Genomic DNA, 18,173 nt, shown 5'->3' on the forward strand with positions numbered 1-18,173 from the left:
TGAGCTATTGTGCTAACCAGTTGTGAAAATTCTGCCACTGGAGAAACTGTACCATATTCTGTAACCCATCAGATTCTGTGACCTGATTAGGGATTTCAGAAATGAGGGTCACACAGGCTGAGGCTCTGTCTCTTTGACATTTTTAAAGCTTCAGTTTATATTGGTGAATATTCTAAAATAAATTTATTATCTGACCCACAACAAAACATAAGGTACTTGCTTAAGTTGTTTTTTGGGACTGTAGGCAAAATAAAATAAGGCTGCCATGTGTAGTCTGCAGTATGCACTTAAGTTGATGGCCACTTAAAGATTATGTTACATTCAGTGAGTGCACAGAGAGTTGGAAGAAGGGGGAGGACGTTGGGGCCCACAGCTTTTTGGGACCCTAAACCACTGCAAAGGCTTTTATCATGGTCATATTATCAAAATAGCTGTTACTCAAAATGGTGAAAATATGTCACCCTACATGCTATAGGGTCACAAAGCTGCGATAGCAAAAACTAGTGTTTAGATCTATGCGTGCATCAACCCTATCCAACCCATGAGACTTTTTTCATTCATGGCTTCAGTGGTGCCTGAAGAATTTTTTCATGGGGTGGCCAGATGGTGCCATTGAAAATCTTGGAGTGACACACCAAAGCCAAAAGCCATAACTGAATTTCAGGAATTCTATCATGCTGTTGAATTATATATGCTAGTTGAAAACTGTCAATATGAGAGTTAAGGAACTGCACACTAATAAACTTCTGTTTCTTATTTTACAGTTCATATGACTAATTATCTGATGTGCGTACTGGTACAGTTAACATTATGATTTTCACAACAATCCTGTTTCAGTGTGTTGTGTATCTATACTGTTAGGCGATTAATTTTTCTTCAGAGAGGCTGATTGTCCTTTTCCTTAAAAAGACAAATACACAGCTTACATGTGAATGATTACATTGATTGTAAGAAACAAACCTTTACTTGGAACAAGCCTTCTCAAATTTAGGGGAGACTCGTGGGTATCGACATAAGCCATTTTCATTCAAATATCCTGATGTGAGAGTTCAAGGAACCCCTTTAAAATGGCCATGCCAATTGTTCCCTCACCAAAATATATATATCTATATTTATATAAACACAGAAATGTTGCTGAGAGGGGGAGTGGGGTGGCCAGCGATTGTATCAGCAACATGTTCTCATTCCAACTCGTCAAACATCGCTGTTTTATCAGTCTACAGAGTTAGTTGCTTATTTGACAAGGACAAATGCATAAAACATTGCTTCATATAGTATGTAAAATACAAAGCAGATGCATTGCATACTGGTTTCAAGTCATGGCTAATTTGTAACTCCAGTCCCTGTTTGGAATTTTAGAAAACAGGAAGTACAGGATTACTGAAGTAATACAATACAATAATAGTCCTGCATCTGCTGTAAACATTCTGGGATGTCGTGTCAATTTGCACTTGTTACATGCATTGTGTCTTTTGAAAATGCACTTCTGTTTTCACAGGGAATGTAAAGTTTCTGCTTGTTAGATGCAAACAGTCTTTTTCAGAATAAACTTATAATGTTGGTAAACCACCTCAGATTTACATTTATTTTCTTGTGCAACAAAAGCACAAGGTCAGGTTTAGGGAACAAAACCATGTGGTTAGGTTTAGAAAAATAGATCATGGTTTGGCAGAACAGCAGACTCCTGGGTAAAAGTCAGGGGTTCATCCACTCCTCTGCTGTCCGCCATGTAGGGACTTTCCAGCTCCTTATTTTTAACGCCACCTGGCAGCGTATCATAATGCAGTGAAAGATGCCTTTTTGCATTAGTGTCTGAAGCTGAAATCTCTGCCAGATTTTCCGCAAATGTTGGGCCGTTTTGCCGGCAAGCTGCGAGTGTTTAGACACACAGAGCCGGATTGGCGAGTTGATCCGAGATGCCCAATTTTCCGCCTCGTAGGGTAGTCATATTGGCAGAACCCTTTTAGTTTAAAAAGACCGAGGCGGCCTTCCACAACAGGAGGGGCTGTTGAAGACTTGTGGGAGGAGCTGTTAATGACGCCACACGTGCGACCTACTGGTGGTAGATAAACAGGAAACAGCTGATAGCAGGAATTAGCGAGCAGCTAGTAGCAAGAGGGAAACGCAAACCTGACAGACACTGTAAAGATGAGCAACTGGGGAGACAAGGAATTGCGCGCCCTCCTTGTCCTCGCAAACGAAGAGGCCATTAACAGTCAGATGACGTGGATGGTGAAGGACGGGCCAACTTACGAGAGAATCGCAGAAGGACTGACTAGCCGCGGCTTCCCTCCCACGTCACTGTTTACGTCACACGCTGAGCTACACGTTTTGTTACTTGCTCACACCCCCCATTAAACAAAAGGCAGCATTTTGCCACACTTCCCGATTTTGTTTTTATACTGCCAATGCTGAAAGACAACTGATTGGACTTTCCTGCAAATTTGCCCAATTCCTATCTAAAAATAGCTAATCACTGGCAATATTTGTTTAGCTAGGAATGAGAACAGGTTGGTATCAGGGTGGCCAAGGCCCCCCTTACCCCCCTTGGGGACGCCACTTCATGGCTCTCCCACATTGATCTTTTCAAAAATACAATCAGACAATCAATGCCACATAGTAACTGTAATTTTAATGAAATGTTCAGCAAAATTATATAAATCTAATTTTACAAGACATCTAAGCCTCCAGGTGAGATGTACGAGTGAGGGGAACTGATTAAGGTTTCTATCTATTTTTAATAGCATCTAAACGATTGAGATGCCATAGAAAACCAACATCCTAATCCCTAAAGCATTTTATCAGCCTCTGAACATGATGTGAAATGGTTAACCTTCTGTTTATTATGATAAAATCAAGTCAGTATTTGTTGCATATTTTGCAGTTTCGTCCTATAGGAAAGCACGCACTGATTCTGCGTGTTGTCCCTCTGCCTGTTCCTGCATTAAAGTCAGCTAAATTTGGTTTGGACCCGGCTGGGCAGCGTGCAGAGAAGACCTCTCCCCCATCTGCCGGTAATGTGTTGATAGCCTGTGTATCAGGGCGGGCTTACGCTGCGACGCACACTGTGGTCGGTCGTTGGTAAACTCGATTGTGTGCGCATCATCTTCTCTGCTCCAGCCTCAGCATCTCTCTCCTCCAACCATCCATCTACAAACGACTCTCCCGTCCTGCCCATCATCTCCAGCCTTCATAATGACCTTCACGCCATCCATTTGAATGGTGCGTGGTTGCTTTTGTCCGCTGTGGCTGCGCTTATTGCTGCTGCCGTGGAGGGAAACGGATACCTGTGCTGCATTGGTATCACTGCAGAGTGTTTCTGGTGACAGCAGCACGTCCGTACATTTGGCTGTATTGTGCTTGTGACAGCTACCATGGCGAAAACAGTCGCACCATCCAGTCCAATAACAGGTAAGCTTGGTGTAACGTTTGTTGGGCTCGGTATCATCACGCTATCGGGCTGTGTTGTTGTGTTTGCGCCGCGATTTGAAGCAGACTCATGAATGACGCAATTGACATTTCCACTGCTTTATGTGCGTGATGCCTGCTGTGCAGTCATGATTCGGCGTCACTGTTTTGTTTATGCGCTTTAAGGCCTTTTTCCAGTGGATGCAGGGCTAAAAAGTATATTTTTATTGCCTTTAAAGCAAACCTAAAATACCTAGGCCTATTTTTATTAATTATTATGAATGAAAGCGACCAAAACAGATCTGTTTTTTGAAGGCTTCTATCTCCAGTCACTGTTTTACATTTTATCTTTACAACATTTCAGATTTAATAAGTGTCCGGTGACTTCAAAGCAAAATTAGGGTATGTGTGTAGCCTTTTCTTTGGTGATGACGCGACTCAATCGGATAAAAGGGTTCAAATGGGTGGAGACTGAGAGAGGAAGACTGGATTACTGTGTCATTTTTGTGATCATCAAACCATTGTCTGATGACTTTGTGGGTTGAAGACTGGGTCACTTTGTCTTTACTCTCCATGCCCTGAGAGAAGGGAACATCTCCCTGCAGGTCAGTAATCACATTTGATTTAACTGCATGAGGGACTACACCAAAATTGGAAAAAAGGATGTTCCCCTGTGACACTAGTTCACTGCCTCATTGAGAAGGTACTGGAAAAGATGCAAGGTGACTACAGGAAGCACTTTATGTTGGAACTTTTATATTAAAAGAATATGTCAGCATCTTGCACACATAATTTTGTTTCTGCAGCTTTTATTTTTTATAATAACTGGTTTAATGTTTAATAATAATGCCTGGACAGCTCTATTGACATAACATAGGCTGAAGTGTGAGCGGCATTCCCCTCAAAACCATAAACGCTACAGTAAATACACCCCAGTTCATTAGAGATAGACTACTGGTGTGGTCACTGGAGAAATCAATGAAACCGTATGGAAAATCGTAAATGCTGAAGGTGATGAATGTGTACAGTAATATGTTTAGTTAAGTCAGTAGAGCGTAAAGGTTTGGGTGAAGTGAGCAAAGTCAGCCAAACCACATTTAAGAAGGCCTCAGTCTGTCTGCCAGGTTTCAGTATACACAATAAAAGACCTTAGTAAAAAGAGAAATTCAGTTGATCGAGTGAGGCGACTGAGTTTGTTGGCAGTTTAGCTGACAATGCACATATCGATTCAGTGAATTTGTGGAATTAAACTTTTATTTTGTAGTTCAAGTGGCGATTTAGGGGCATGTTCAAGTTTTAGGTGTAATTATTTGGAGACTGATTTGGAGACTGTTATCAACTCTCCATATCGATATAGATTTATCAAATATTAACTCATTTAATTAGTTTATTTCCACAGTAATACTGACATATGATATTTGTTTAACTATCTCTGCTTCATATTAGTATATAAATTACTTAAAAGGTCTCACATTTTGAAGATTTGCTCCAGTTTAGGTGTCTATTTCTATGAATGGATAGAAAAACGGGCCTGCTCAGCACAGGCCCAGGGGGTCCAAAGTGTCACAACCTTCACCTGCAAAATTGCAAAATATCACACAAATGTACACATCAAAACAGGAAGGGACTCAAAATGTTTGCAAATTGATGCAAAACAACCACAAAGAGACACAAAACAACCAAAAAAAGGGCACAGAATGACCTCAAAGAGACAGGAAATGACTACAAAGAAAAACAAAACCATTAAACATGCATAATGACTACAAAGAGATTCAAAGCAACAGCAAAAAATTGAGACAGTACCGCAAAGTCTGTGTGTCCAGTGCATGAAAGGTGATGGGATGTCTGCCCATTGTCTCACAAATAGCCTATGTCCTACCCTGTGTTGTCACTATATACCCAGTGACTTTAGTTTCTCTCTTCTTCTCCATTCCTACCATTTACAATCATTGTGAAGTGATGTAGCTATAGGAACTATTTTTAAAAGCATTGGTCTGTGTATTCTTTCATCTTCTGTGCTTTAGGTGAAAAGATGGCACCACCGTCCATCACTCTACTTCCTGAAAAGAGATCTCCAACAAACGGTCACAGCTCTCCAGCTCGAACTGGAAGAACTAGTGAGTAATCCTCTCTGGCTTTCACATGACGCACTCTTTGCCTTCCAAGCGGTTACATCGGGATGACAATTACTGACCACACAATGATTGTTACGAGAGAATCATTACAGATTGCATGACTTGATTCTGTAAGCCTGTACATGTTAGGGAAATGTGTTTCAGGGCTGCTCTGTCATCAGCTGGTTACAGCAGCAGCAATAACAAGCAGAGGCATTCAGCATATGTGGACTGACTATCCCATCAAGGGCAGTTTCCTCCCTTCTCCTGCATATTGCTGCAGTTTGCCCTTGGCATGAGGCTGCTTGGCATTTTGCAACACAATGCATTTAACACAGAGGAGCAGCCCCATACAGAGCTGTTTCCCTCTGCTGGTAACAAAGCAGCACTGCAGGTCAGTACTGTGGCGCTGATGTCATTCCTTTTAGGCAAAGCTGAGTGTGCTCTCTCTCTCTTCTCCTTCTGTCATGCTAATCCCAGCTCCATCCAACACAGAGAAGAGGCCACAAATAAATGGACATGCGTCCCCTTCACACTTAGCAGCTAACGTCAGCAACAACCATGCAGGTAAACAAAGTAAGTCTATACGTTTGCTTCTGTTATTCTATAACTCTGTTGCCTTTCATTCCCTTTGTGGTTGTTCTCTGACATCTTCATTCATCTTTCAGTCGTGGAGGGTTATATGAAGACAGACGATAGGATGCGATTAGCCAAAGAGAGACGTGAGGAGAGGGAGAGAAGCCTGGGTAAGTCATGTCCTGTTTTGTTTTTTAGGCACAAGTGCAAATAAAGAGGCCACTTTTTGTGAGCTTTAAACCCCTGAGAAGTCTGTAAGTTCCAGCTCTTGCTGAGGTTATGCTTTCCTTGCAAAGTTTTTTTGTCATGACATTTTTCTGCTCCACTCTCTAATTGGTTATGGAGGAGCTTCGCCAGCAAGTAGAGGTTGAGTTCACTGGATTTGTGATATGATGAGAAATGCCACTTGAGACAATGTGACAGTAACACCGAATAGTCCACAAAAGTAGGTCAGTTCATCAAGCAGCTCCTGCAGTTGCCTCATGATGACAAGGATTTCTATCTTCATCATAGTCTCGGGTATAGACTGACAAATTCACTGTAACACCTAGAAGTTTATGTAATACTGAACGATTTTGTTAAGGTTTAGTTACAAAAATACACTGTTCTTAAAAAAGTATAATAAAAAGAGATCAAATTGTTATTGCAAAATGGTAGAAAAAAAATCAGAGTCTGTATATGTTGAACTCTACACGACCAGCTGAATGGTAAAAAAGCCACTGGCAACAACACTGGTCCATTAACTCTGATTTTTGTCCGTGGAACCTGGAGCTGAATCTGTCTTGTCTCTTTCAGCGGCCAGGGAGCAGCTGATCCGGGAGAAGGAGCGCAGAGCTCGGCTGCAGTATGAACGCACAGTGGAGGAACGCTGGAGGCGGCTGGAGGAGCAGAGGCAGAAAGAGGAGCTCCGCAGAGCTGCAGTGGAGGAGAAGAGGAGGCAGCAGCTTGAGGAGGACAGGGTCAGCTGATTTAACAAAAACAAAAATCATAACCAAGAACTGTCTAATTAAAGAATACACTGTTTTCCATCTATCTAATTTGTGGTTGTTTGTTTCTGAACTACATAAAAGATCAATTCACGTGACTTATTATAACAGTCGACTCTGCTGTGTTGCGTTCAGGAGCGACTGGAGGCCCTGATGAAACGTTCTCTGGAGCGAAGCCTTCAGCTGGAGCAGAGGACTAAACGCTGGAGCAGAGGTTGCCCTACAGGAGCAGGTAAGAACACAGTTTATAGCTGCAAATAGAGATTTGGATACAAGAGGCATGGGTGCAAGGCGTGACTGATCTGAAAGTGAGAAGCAGCAGGATATGGATGTAAAACTGTGCTTGTTCCAGAAGGATTGCATTTTGCTGTATTTCTGTGAGACACCAGACACTGTGTGTGCGTGTGTGTGTGTGTGTGTGTGTGTGTGAATGTATGCTATAGTGTGTGTGTAAGAGAGAGCCTTCCTCTTGGCTTGATCATTGCTGACAGCCTGGCTGCCGAAGTGCGCATGAGCAGAAATGTGTCCCTGGTTTCCCACAGAGACAGGATGGAGTTACATATCTGCACTGGTGTCTGTGAACTACATCTTTTAAACTCATGTGGATGATTGAAATAATGTGGGGGGAAAAAAGAAACACTGAAATCATCTCTGTGCATGACTGTCTGCCATACTGACCTTTTTTGATAATCAGTGGAGAGTCATCACAGTCAGATGTTTTCAAAAGCTACACAAAAATGCCTGTTTTGGTTTCATTACATCACCACATTCCTGCTGGTATGTTAACTCCCATCCAGGTCTGTACGGCTGGATGAGGAATTGCTCAGATAAACTGTTCATAACGCTCTGTCTGCTCTGCTCTGCTCCGCCCGCTGCCTATAGGTGACAGTGAGAATGCCCCACTCCCTTTCTCTGCTGCCTCCGCCTTTTCCCATGGCATTGCCTCCCCCCTTCCTGCTGTCAGCGAATCTGGTAAAGTTATGCCCCCCTTGCCATCCCAAATGTATCACCCCTCCTGTTCATCCAACAGTTGCCCTGTCTGTGTTTGTTTGCCTCTTTGGCGAGCAACTTAAACCAAAGGCAAACGTGTTCTTCCTGTGATGTGCGCATGTCAAGGTGCTCTGTTGTCGAACGTTTGTGCAAATGAGATTTAGTGTATTTCTGCAAAGTAATCTGTGTGTTCTCTGGGCTTTGATGTGTTTGCTGTGTTTGTGCTCTGCTGCAGTGGCTTCTATCTTAGAGCTATTGTCGCAAAAGTCAGTGTGGAAGAGCAACGCTGTGGATACAAATTAGCAGTGCAGGAAGATTTCCAGGCATATATCCAAACTCGTATTATTATCATCTAACCTCATTTTCAGGCAGAATTAGGCTGAAACATTTCCATCTTCCTAATTTTCTGGAGGGACTCTCATTGTTTCCTCTATAACTGCATGTGAACCACCATGTAGGAACAACAGGACAAAATGCACAAGCATCAGCTATTTTTGTAGACTGACTTTTGTTGTCGAAAACACGTTTTCCCCCATTAATGCATCATCTTCAGCCTAGTATTCCTGTGCAACAGTTAGTTTAAGTAAACACATATGTTCAGTATGTATAACTCTCTTTCAAATTTCCCTAGAAGTCGACGTTTGGATTAGTTTCCCCAGATTAGAACCTCTCAGTAATCACAAACAGGCTAAAGGACGCTGGATCAGGATGACTTCTCCATGATCTCAAACACCAGGGGTATTATTGTCACAGTGTGTAGATGAGTCAGAAGTATTTGTTTCTTTTTTTATTTTTGATAGCCTGGCTTTTAAAAATAAAAGCAGCTAAGTGGTGCCGACTCTCTGGGGTCGACGGTTTTGGAGATTAACTGCATATGACCCAGAATGGAAATAAAATAGACATGGATGGCGTCATCCCACTTAGAGAGCTGCACTCTTTAGAGATTACTCTTTACAGATGGTGACAGATGGATTAGAAGCTACAAGAGACGGCAAGAAGACCGCTTCTGTACGATGTGTTTCATGTGTAGGGCCTTTGCTTTTGTGATTGTGTGTTCGCACAAGGTCCGTGTGTTATTGTTCACAGCTGCCATTCTGGCATGTGTGTGCTTGCATCACACTGACTGGACTGAAGCATACAGACTCAGGATTAATTCCTAAGCATAACAAAGAGTGGCATTAACACAACCCATTGTGTCTGACTGTTGGCTGAATCAGTCAAACTGGGAATTGAAAGACAAAAATGTGTTCAATGTCCTGCCATCAGTTAGGTTTAATGTAATGCTGGGAAGTCACTGGCCTCCGTGTCTTCCTCCGTGTTTGTCCAGTTGGACAGATGTGTTGACTGGGAGTCGGTCTGAACAAAGTTCATCATACATCCAATGCCTAGAGATATTTAGGTTTGCAGGTCTTCTACCCAAATCAAAAGCCTGATGCCTTTAGCCCTGATTTCAGTTGGCTTAAACTGCAAATGACTGAAAAATGAGTGTGTAAGCTTCAGCTGGGTGCAGCACACACTGTCCAGTCAGGCCCTCCCCCGGCTACTGTATTAGTATCCCTGTGTCACTTGTGATTTGTCATCATTTGACTTGATAAGCATGGTGTTTGTCATCATGCAGCACCCTGCAGCCCTCACAGGTCACCTTTCCGCGGCTCGCTGAACCCTGCAGATCACAACAGAGCTGGACTTCAGGGAGGCTCTCAGTCCACTCCCAATACCCCCAAGGTCAGAGCTCGCACATACTTTACTGCTCCTTTAAATGCTTTCTTTCTTTCTTTATTAACAAAGCTGGCTTTGAGAGATATGCACAAGAATTCCATTGTACATGTACTGTCCTGTACCTTTGCAGAGGCAGTAAATAAATTGAAGAATTAGGGCTGGGCAGTATATTGATATTATTTCGTAATAGACTAGATATCATCTTAGATTTCTATAGTGGGTGTTGTGATTTCCTGGTTTTAAAGGCTGCATTACACTTAAGTGATGTCATTTCTGAACTTACTAGACAGTTCTAGCCTTCTGTTAGTTATTACATCTACATTACTGATGATGTTTTTAATCACAAATGAAGAAATTGTGTAAATATTTTGTGTGAAAGCACCAATGGTCAACCTTACAATATTGTCGCAATATCATTATCAAGGTATTAAGTCACCCAGCCCTAGTAAGAATCAAACATTAATGGATACAAGCTGTAAGTTCTTATGTCTTAAATCACTTTGTTTGCAGAAAGAGCGACTGCGTAGAGAGAGAAGAACTGAATCACCAGGTTGTGGATCCCCTTTGAGAAGATCCGAATCCCCTGCTAGTGTCACAAGACACTTGGCTTCCCCTACTACCTCCAAGTAAGATTATTTAGTTGGTGAAAGGTGGGCAAACATGGCTGTCACCTTGTTGGCACAGCATACTTTTAAAATTTATCTCCTGTCATGACACAATTAATTCTTAAGCCAAACATCTCTGTCTGTGTGCAGGCTGGCATCTAAGGTGCGTGCTCAGTCTCCAAGCAATGCACATCAGTACCATTACTCTCCTACAAGACATCGTGCAAACCTGTCACCTGATGAGAGGAGAGTGGAAGATAAGAAGGTGGAGAAACACAGCGAGCAATCCAAAGCAGTGAAAAAGAATACTGACATCAACAGCACTAATCCACCGTCACAAGATGAGAAGAATGTGGCCAACGCTGAAATTACTAAATCCAGATCATCTAAAGGTGAAACCTTGGATAAGCATCTCGAAGGTGACACGTCTGAAAAAAATCAGTCCCCTGACAGAAAGGACCACATGTCTCCCAAAGTGGATTCCTCAGAGAAGAGGACGCAGAACAACACTCAGGATGGAGACAAGAAAAAAGGTGAACTTTATCTACTATCTTTAACTACAAATCTTAGTAGTAAACCTGGATGATCTTACACAAGTCTTTCTGTGTGTTTGACAGAATCAGCACCGTGCAACACAGGCAAGGTGGCAGCTGGCACAACAAATGCAGAGGAGGCTACCAGGTTGCTGGCAGAGCGCAGGCGTCTGGCTCGAGCTCAGAAAGAAATGGACGAGAAAAAGCAGGAACAAGAGAAAGAAGAACGGTGAGTTCACTAAATAAATCATGAATGAAAGGCAGCATGTGGCATTCAAGTCTTTAAATGTGTTTAACAAGTGTATGCAACTGCCGATCAGGCTAAGGGAAGAGCAGCTGAGGAAGCAACTCACAACAGACCAGCAACAGCAGGAGGCAAAGGCTCAACAAGTTAAGGAAAAGGCGAAAAATGAGGAAGAGCTTCACAGGCTGAAAGAAGATGAAGACAAACGAAAGAAGGAGGAGCAGGAGAAGGAGCTACACACCCAGACGGACAAAGAGGTGAGAGATCACTGTCATGTGCCAGGCAGTTATTTTTGCCCTAGATGTTTGGTCATTTGTTGTGAACTTCAGGAGAGTCTTTGGCATGTTGTGTAAATTGTGCTCTGTCTTAACAGAAAGAAAAAGCCAAAGTCCAGGCTCAGGAGGATGCAGAGCGTCAGCGGCAAGACAGAGAACTGCAGACGCAACAGGAGGAGGAGGAGAGGCAACTAAGGAAAAAGGTCATTTTAAACAAACAAACAAACAAACAGAAACCTCAGAGAGGGCAGTTCAAGCACGCTTTGCATCCTGACTGCATGTTGCACTTAAAATGTTTTAATCTCTGAATTCTGGAAAGTTCACAAGGTGATTAAATGTTGATGTATTTTTGCAGAGAATTGAGGAGATCATGAAAAGAACGAGGAAGGGTGAAGCTGAACTGAAGGTACTGTAAGAGACGCCCCCGTTCTCATACAGTAGACCCGCTGCCTTTAAGCACCTGCTGATTATGGGATTTTTCAACTATAATTGATCAAAACTCTGACTTTCTGTTGTTATTCTCTTTATTAAATTCTATTGTTGGTGATACTTTGGTTTTGTGTCCTGATTACCACCATCATTGACTTGATCGTCTCTGTTCTGCATTGAATCAGAAGGAGGAGCAGGTGGAGACGAAGCCCGTCTCACCACCAGGTTAGTACGTAATTCAGTCGCCCTGCAAATACTTGAGTTTGCTTGCTGCCCGTGCTTACTCTCCCCATCTGTATGCCTTGCAGCTGTAAAAATGCAAACAGGGCATGCATGGTTTATGATGTGATTCATTTATTACCTTATTTTGAGCATGCGCAGCAGTACTCTGAATTTTTATGAGTTGGCTTGTGTGAAATCTCAATAAGGGACTTGTGCCAATATTTTTTCTTGTTATGCAATAATTCTGATGCTTTGACTATTCATTTATTCTGCTATGATTCTCATCTACATCAGTTTAAGTCAACCATTTGCTCTTTGGGCTATTATTTAAAACCATTTGGTGGGGGTTATAAAATGTTTTCTGGAATATGGAGCAGCAGCCAAGGACTTCCTCTTGGTGCTGATAGGGCACCTCTTACTGTAGAGTAGTGCCATGGGACTGACTGTATAATTAGCTGCTCTTGAAAATGCCCTTGGAAGATTTATTCAGAGACCGGTCTGCGCAGTGTGAGCTCACACTTTATTTGGAGTGTCCAGTGTAAATTCTCAACTCATTTGGGTTTTTATAATTAAGCCAATGTCAATATTTAGCATCAATTTATCTAATAATTCTGATAATATGTGACATGCACTCTTACTGCCAGTGGTGGAGGAAGTATTTAGATCCTCTGTAAATCTTCAGCCAATAACGATATACTCTATTCTTCTATTCTTCTCAAGTAAACATACTTACACCTCACTGTACAAATACTGTGTTAGACATAAAGGCCCTGCATTGACAATGTCATTTAAGTTAAAGTAAGTAAAATGTACATAAAGTATTAAAAGTAGAAGTACTCAATGCAGAAAAATCTAAATCATTTTTAAATTAAAATAAGTAAAATAAAACGCAGCTAATCCCCATATTGAAGAAGATGGAACCATTAAATTTTTTGGGATGAAAAATCACTGAGATTATTGTCATAGTTCATAGCACAAAATCAATTGACTGATCATTTCAGCTGCACTTGTATATTTCTGTATGATTGGTGTGCAAAACTTAGGTTTTTAAGTTTTCAAATAATTGCAGTGGAGTAAAAAGTACAGTACTTGCTTCTGAAATTTGTTGCAGTAGAAAGTAGCATGAGAATGAAATACTCAAGTGAGGTACAAGTATGCCAAATTCTTACTTAAGTAAAGTACGTACTTGAGTAGTTGTATGTCACACAGACTCCGCCCTCCACTGGACTCTATGGGTGAAACTATTCTCCAGTCATGAGTATGCATTTGCCCACTGAAATTTGCATAAATATAGCGGCCAATACGGACGTGCCCACCCGAATATGTGCAGACCCCCCACAGTCAATCACATCAGTAACAGCAATTTGCTTGCTGGACAGGATCAGTGTGGCTGGGTCAATGTTATGTCATGACAAGGTATTCATCCACTGGGCTTCACCCACTGTACTCACAGAGTCCAGTAGAGGGCGAAGCTTGTGTGAAATAGACCGAAGGTCAAGATAGTGAGGCCCTAGTTCTGTTAGCGCAGGCAGAGCCCTCAATCTAGGGGCCCTGTTGCTGCTAAGTTGCTCACAGAGGGTATAGGATAGTAGACAGTGTTGTGTACAGCACATATTTGGATAGGCACATCCTGATTGGCCAGCTATGTTAATACAAATTTCAGTGAGCAAGTGTGTGCTCCTGATTAGAGGAGAATGTTACTTAAAGAGTCCTGTCCAAAATTATAATTGCTCAGTTGTACAGTCGACTCAAATGAAGTTCAGTTGTTACCTGGACAGTCAAAATAAAGTGAAGCCCACCGTGATGTTTTTCATTCTCCACAGGTGAAGAGCAAGTAAAGACTGTTCAAACTAATGCTCAGGTAAATGAGCAAGCAGTCAAAAAAGTTGAGTTTCAGGTTAAAGAGGAAGTCCAAGTCAACACGAAGGAATGTGCCCCGGTGAAGAAAGAAGCTGCAGCAGCTGTAGCAGCAACAGCAGCACAGATGGACAATCAGAAGCAAGTTAAAAACAACACTCAACAAGCGACACCGACACGCAGTGTTCCTGACAAGAGACCAGACACCAAACAATCCAGTGAAGAGCACGGCGGCCAGCTTAACAGAGAGGGCAAAGCCAGTGTTGTCAAGCAACAGGGAAGAGAGGGGGAAATGAATGTAAACAAGCAGCCCAGAGCACATGTTAAAGCCGCAGACCAAATAAATAAAGAGGTGACAAAGACAGCAGATGCCAAAGTCAACCAAAATGAGGGCGGTATGATGAATGGAGCGGTGAAGGGTGAAGGAAGTGCCTTGATGAGAAGCCATCAGACCGCTGAGGTAAGCAAACAGCAAAGCCTGCATGTGTCGACAGCTGCTAAAGGAGGATCCCAGATGGAGGTCATTAGATCCTCTGTGGAACCCCTGCCAGTGGTCCACCTGTCACCACCAGTCATCAAGCTGGAGCCACTAGATGTGAAGGGTACGGGGGCTGGTGATGAGGTGCAGTCCATGGAGGTCAGGTGAGTCATTAGGTAATCCTGTATTATTATAGTAGTTATCAGAGGTGTGGACTCCAGTCATATGACTTTGATTCAAGTCAGACTCAAGTCCCAAATTTGATGACTTTAGACTCAACTTGACAAAATTAAAAAAGACTTGTATGTTGACTTGGACCTTGCTCTTCCACAGCTCCACCCTATTGTCTTAATATGGTCATTTATGGCCCAAATAAACAAGATGACGAGGCTGAAATGAAACCAATAGGTGACCTCACAGTGGCTATGTCCATTATTTTATACAGTCTGTGGTTTGAACCAGTCTGACAGCATCCAATCCAGGATTGCAGAGATGAAGAATTAGTGTTAAGTTTCAAAAAATTATTTCATGCGCGTAAAAAAAACAACCCTCGCCTATGGTCATGAGTTCTGAGTAGTGACTGACAGAATGCGATCGCGGATACAAGTGGCCAAAATGAGTTTAATTTGGAAGAAGGACATCTGGAAGGAGCTCAAAGTAGAGCCGCTGCTCCTTCGCATTGAAAAGGGTCAGTTGAGGTGGTTTGGGCATCTAATAAGGATGAGATGCCTCCTGGGTGCCTCCTGTTAGAGGTGTTGTGGGCAAGGACATGCTGGAGTGATTACATACCTCATCTGGCCTGGGAACACCTTGGGGTCCCCCAGGAGGAGCTGGAAAGTGTTGCTGGGGAGAGGGAAATCTGGGGTGCTTTGCTTGGCCTGCTGCCCCCATGACCCAGCCCCAGATAAGTGGATGAATATGAAGGACTGATGGAAGGACATGGGAGTTGACTCTTGACTTTTCAGTCTTACATGTGACTTGCACCACACTGACTTTGTCCCACCTCTGATTTTTCTTATCACATTACACACTTGGTCTTTAAGGGCACCAATATTATAAATAATGTTTTTTTTTTAATTATTGTATTCCAGCCCGGTTTCAAAGGAGGAACTGATTTCAATCCCAGAGTTCTCACCAGTCAATGAAATCCAGCCGAGCAGTGTGAGTAACACCCGTGCTCTTGAGGACCTGATGGACCTGACAGGCAGTGTCACCTACCCGAAACTGTCCTCTGAAAGCAACATAGGTGACTGCAACAAAAACCTCATTGAGGGTGTTGTTAGTCCCATGTCAGACTCAAAGCTCATTGGGATGTCGGCGCCATCCTCAAATAAACTTAGCATCCAGTAGTCCGTTACGCTCTCTCTTTTCTTTCTCTGTCGCTTGTCTTCTCTTTCTCTCTTCCCTCTGTCTGTCACACACACAAATCTTCACAGGACGTCACATTTGGAGTGTGTGCCCTTGTGTCACTCCATTTATGGGAATAGAGCCATAGAGATTGACTTAAAAAAAGTAAACTTGCAATATAAGGAAAACATACATTCTATATTCTAACCACATAGCAACTGACCATTGAAAGTCTGTGTCAAAGATTTTGTGTAATCTGCAGTTCTTGTTACAAGGACAAGTGTGTGTGTGCAACATGAGCACATGTGAGAGCAGTCAGGGAGAGAGAGTGTGTCTGTGTGTGAAATAATGACAAAAAATGACAAATATCAGGGTTTTCAATATAGGAATTTAGAAAACACATTATTGCTAATGTATGGTCATAATATCTAATTTTCCCTGTGTAGATTCCTCACTGGGTCCCAGTTCAGTCCCAGTATAGGGGTGACAAAGCCTGATTAGAGCACTGACTATTGCATTTATACCTCTGCCTTTCCACATGCCCTCTTTAGCCTTTAAATCTGATTCAGTATGTTGCTGGGAAGGGCATGATGATGATTTCATTATGATGAAAGCCTACTTTTTAATACTTGAAAAAGGTCCTTCCCATGTAATGTAATTCATGCATGTGCTGATGACTGATTTGGTTGGAATTTAATGCATTTATCCCGCAAACTAAACTCCAGCAGGTCTCGTTCACTCTTCTCTAACCCAGCGAGGTCTGATCATGGGATTGTTCACATTTTTAACGTCGTGGCAATGAGATGATTTCCCTTTATCCTTTTTTATTCTTTAACTGGGACTTTCTAACTGCACGTGAGTGAGGACGATGATTCCAAAGCTGTCAATCTGAATGTTATCGTACACTGAGAAAATCATGGCATCAACACAAATGATGGCACATACCTATACTACATGTTTGTTGCAGACTAGAGTAAATTGCTAACTATGACTCAATTGCGAATATACAGTAACTGCATTCATAAAAGCTTACTGAACTGGCAGGGTGGCCATTTTTCCAATGACTCCAATGATGAAATGGGTTTCCAGCGATAAAAATACTGACAGCTTAGCAGCTTCATGTCATTTAAAGATGTTCTATAGGTGTGCCTTGCTATGTAAAGGGTTTCCAAGACACAATTGATGCATCAATCTATTAGACATACAGTAACATACAGTAACATACAGCACATAGATTCCAATCAGTAGATATCTGGCTGCTGATGTGTGACTGAAGTGCACTGAGGCAGGAATGTTTGCTTAACAATCAACTTGTAGCTATAAAGATGCTGTTACAGTTCTCCTTTCATCATGTTGTACTGTTTGGTCCTGTGGGGATTATCCAGTGGGCTCCTTTAACTTCTTGAGCCAATTCATAAAATTACTACTAATTGCAATTTTTCTGTGTCATGTCTAAATGTAATTTCAGCAGAGATGCCTTATGAGGGACTGATTAGGTACTGAAATTTTGTGCAAACTGTTTTAAAGTCTTCTGGCTGTGTATGTTTCTCCTTTCTGGCCACTGGGATTGTTGTGTGTGACCTGTAATACTTGAACCTTGGTTTGAAATGCTTCATCTCCACCATGCAGACAACAAATTACTGTAACAGCTTATACACATTGTTATGCAACTTATAAAGGGACATTTAGATTTGTTCTCCTTAGACCATACGTAGCCTGGAGAGACAGAGGCTTTCTAAATTGTCTTAAGTGAATTAACCTTATATGTATGTTACATACAGTATTTGAAAGTTAGGATTTGCTGTATATTTTGCATATTCGAATACCGCTGTACCACGCTGGCTAAATTACACTTTTTTTTTCTTTTTTTTTTTTGCAAAGGGGATGATTTTAAGGAAATGCAAACGATTCAGAAATGATACAGTATAAACAACCACTTTGAAAAGTATTTAAGTTTGCTCTGACCCATATTTCAAAGCAGTCTATCACAGTTAGCTTAACTCCTGAGTTATGTAATTACTGTAGACATTGTGCATGGTTAGCATGGTCACAACAATGTTATCTAAAACAATAAAATGTAAAACTGGGTATTGTGTGTTTTTGTAATGTGTTAATGTGTGTTTGTGTTAAGTAGGTAATACGGGGAAATGTTGATCATGTCTGGAAAACAAACATGAAGTGAGATGAAGAAAGAGATGGAAGACTCCAGAGAAAGAGAATGAGATGTAGAAAGAAAAAAAACACTTGATTGGTGAATCCAGAGCATGCACATATAAGTGTACAGTAATTAAAAGTATAAACGTGACCATAAAGCACCTGGGAAGAAGCTGCACTTTAGCCTAGTTGTTCTGGATTTGAAGCTGTGCAGCCTTCTGCCTGAGGGGACGGGG

The 18,173-nt window shown here is 42.0% G+C and overlaps 1 protein-coding gene across 5 annotated transcripts; it reads left to right on the forward strand.

Annotated features, from left to right (window-relative positions):
* The first annotated feature begins 2,967 nt into the window (after nt 1-2,967).
* On the forward strand, nt 2,968-17,870 carry map7d2a (MAP7 domain containing 2a). Of its 5 annotated transcripts, none has more exons than XM_033651530.2 (17): nt 2,968-3,411; nt 5,433-5,525; nt 6,003-6,089; nt 6,191-6,268; nt 6,894-7,057; nt 7,220-7,316; nt 7,967-8,056; nt 9,693-9,799; nt 10,304-10,419; nt 10,549-10,931; nt 11,016-11,160; nt 11,252-11,432; nt 11,549-11,653; nt 11,806-11,856; nt 12,065-12,104; nt 13,925-14,600; nt 15,528-17,870. In XM_033651530.2, exons 1-17 carry the CDS (start codon nt 3,375-3,377, stop codon nt 15,784-15,786), a joined length of 2,709 nt encoding a protein of 902 aa, XP_033507421.2. In that variant the 5' UTR covers nt 2,968-3,374; the 3' UTR covers nt 15,787-17,870. The 5 variants fall into 5 exon arrangements, with proteins under 5 accessions (XP_033507421.2, XP_078028553.1, XP_033507404.2 ...); XM_033651513.2 differs by having other exon boundaries at nt 3,037-3,411; nt 6,003-6,098; XM_033651522.2 differs by having other exon boundaries at nt 3,037-3,411; nt 6,003-6,098; nt 12,068-12,104.
* Nucleotides 17,871-18,173: the final 303 nt, after the last annotated feature.

The sequence above is a fragment of the Epinephelus lanceolatus genome, chromosome 11, assembly GCF_041903045.1.
Source record: "Epinephelus lanceolatus isolate andai-2023 chromosome 11, ASM4190304v1, whole genome shotgun sequence".
NCBI classification, from domain to species: domain Eukaryota; kingdom Metazoa; phylum Chordata; class Actinopteri; order Perciformes; family Serranidae; genus Epinephelus; species Epinephelus lanceolatus.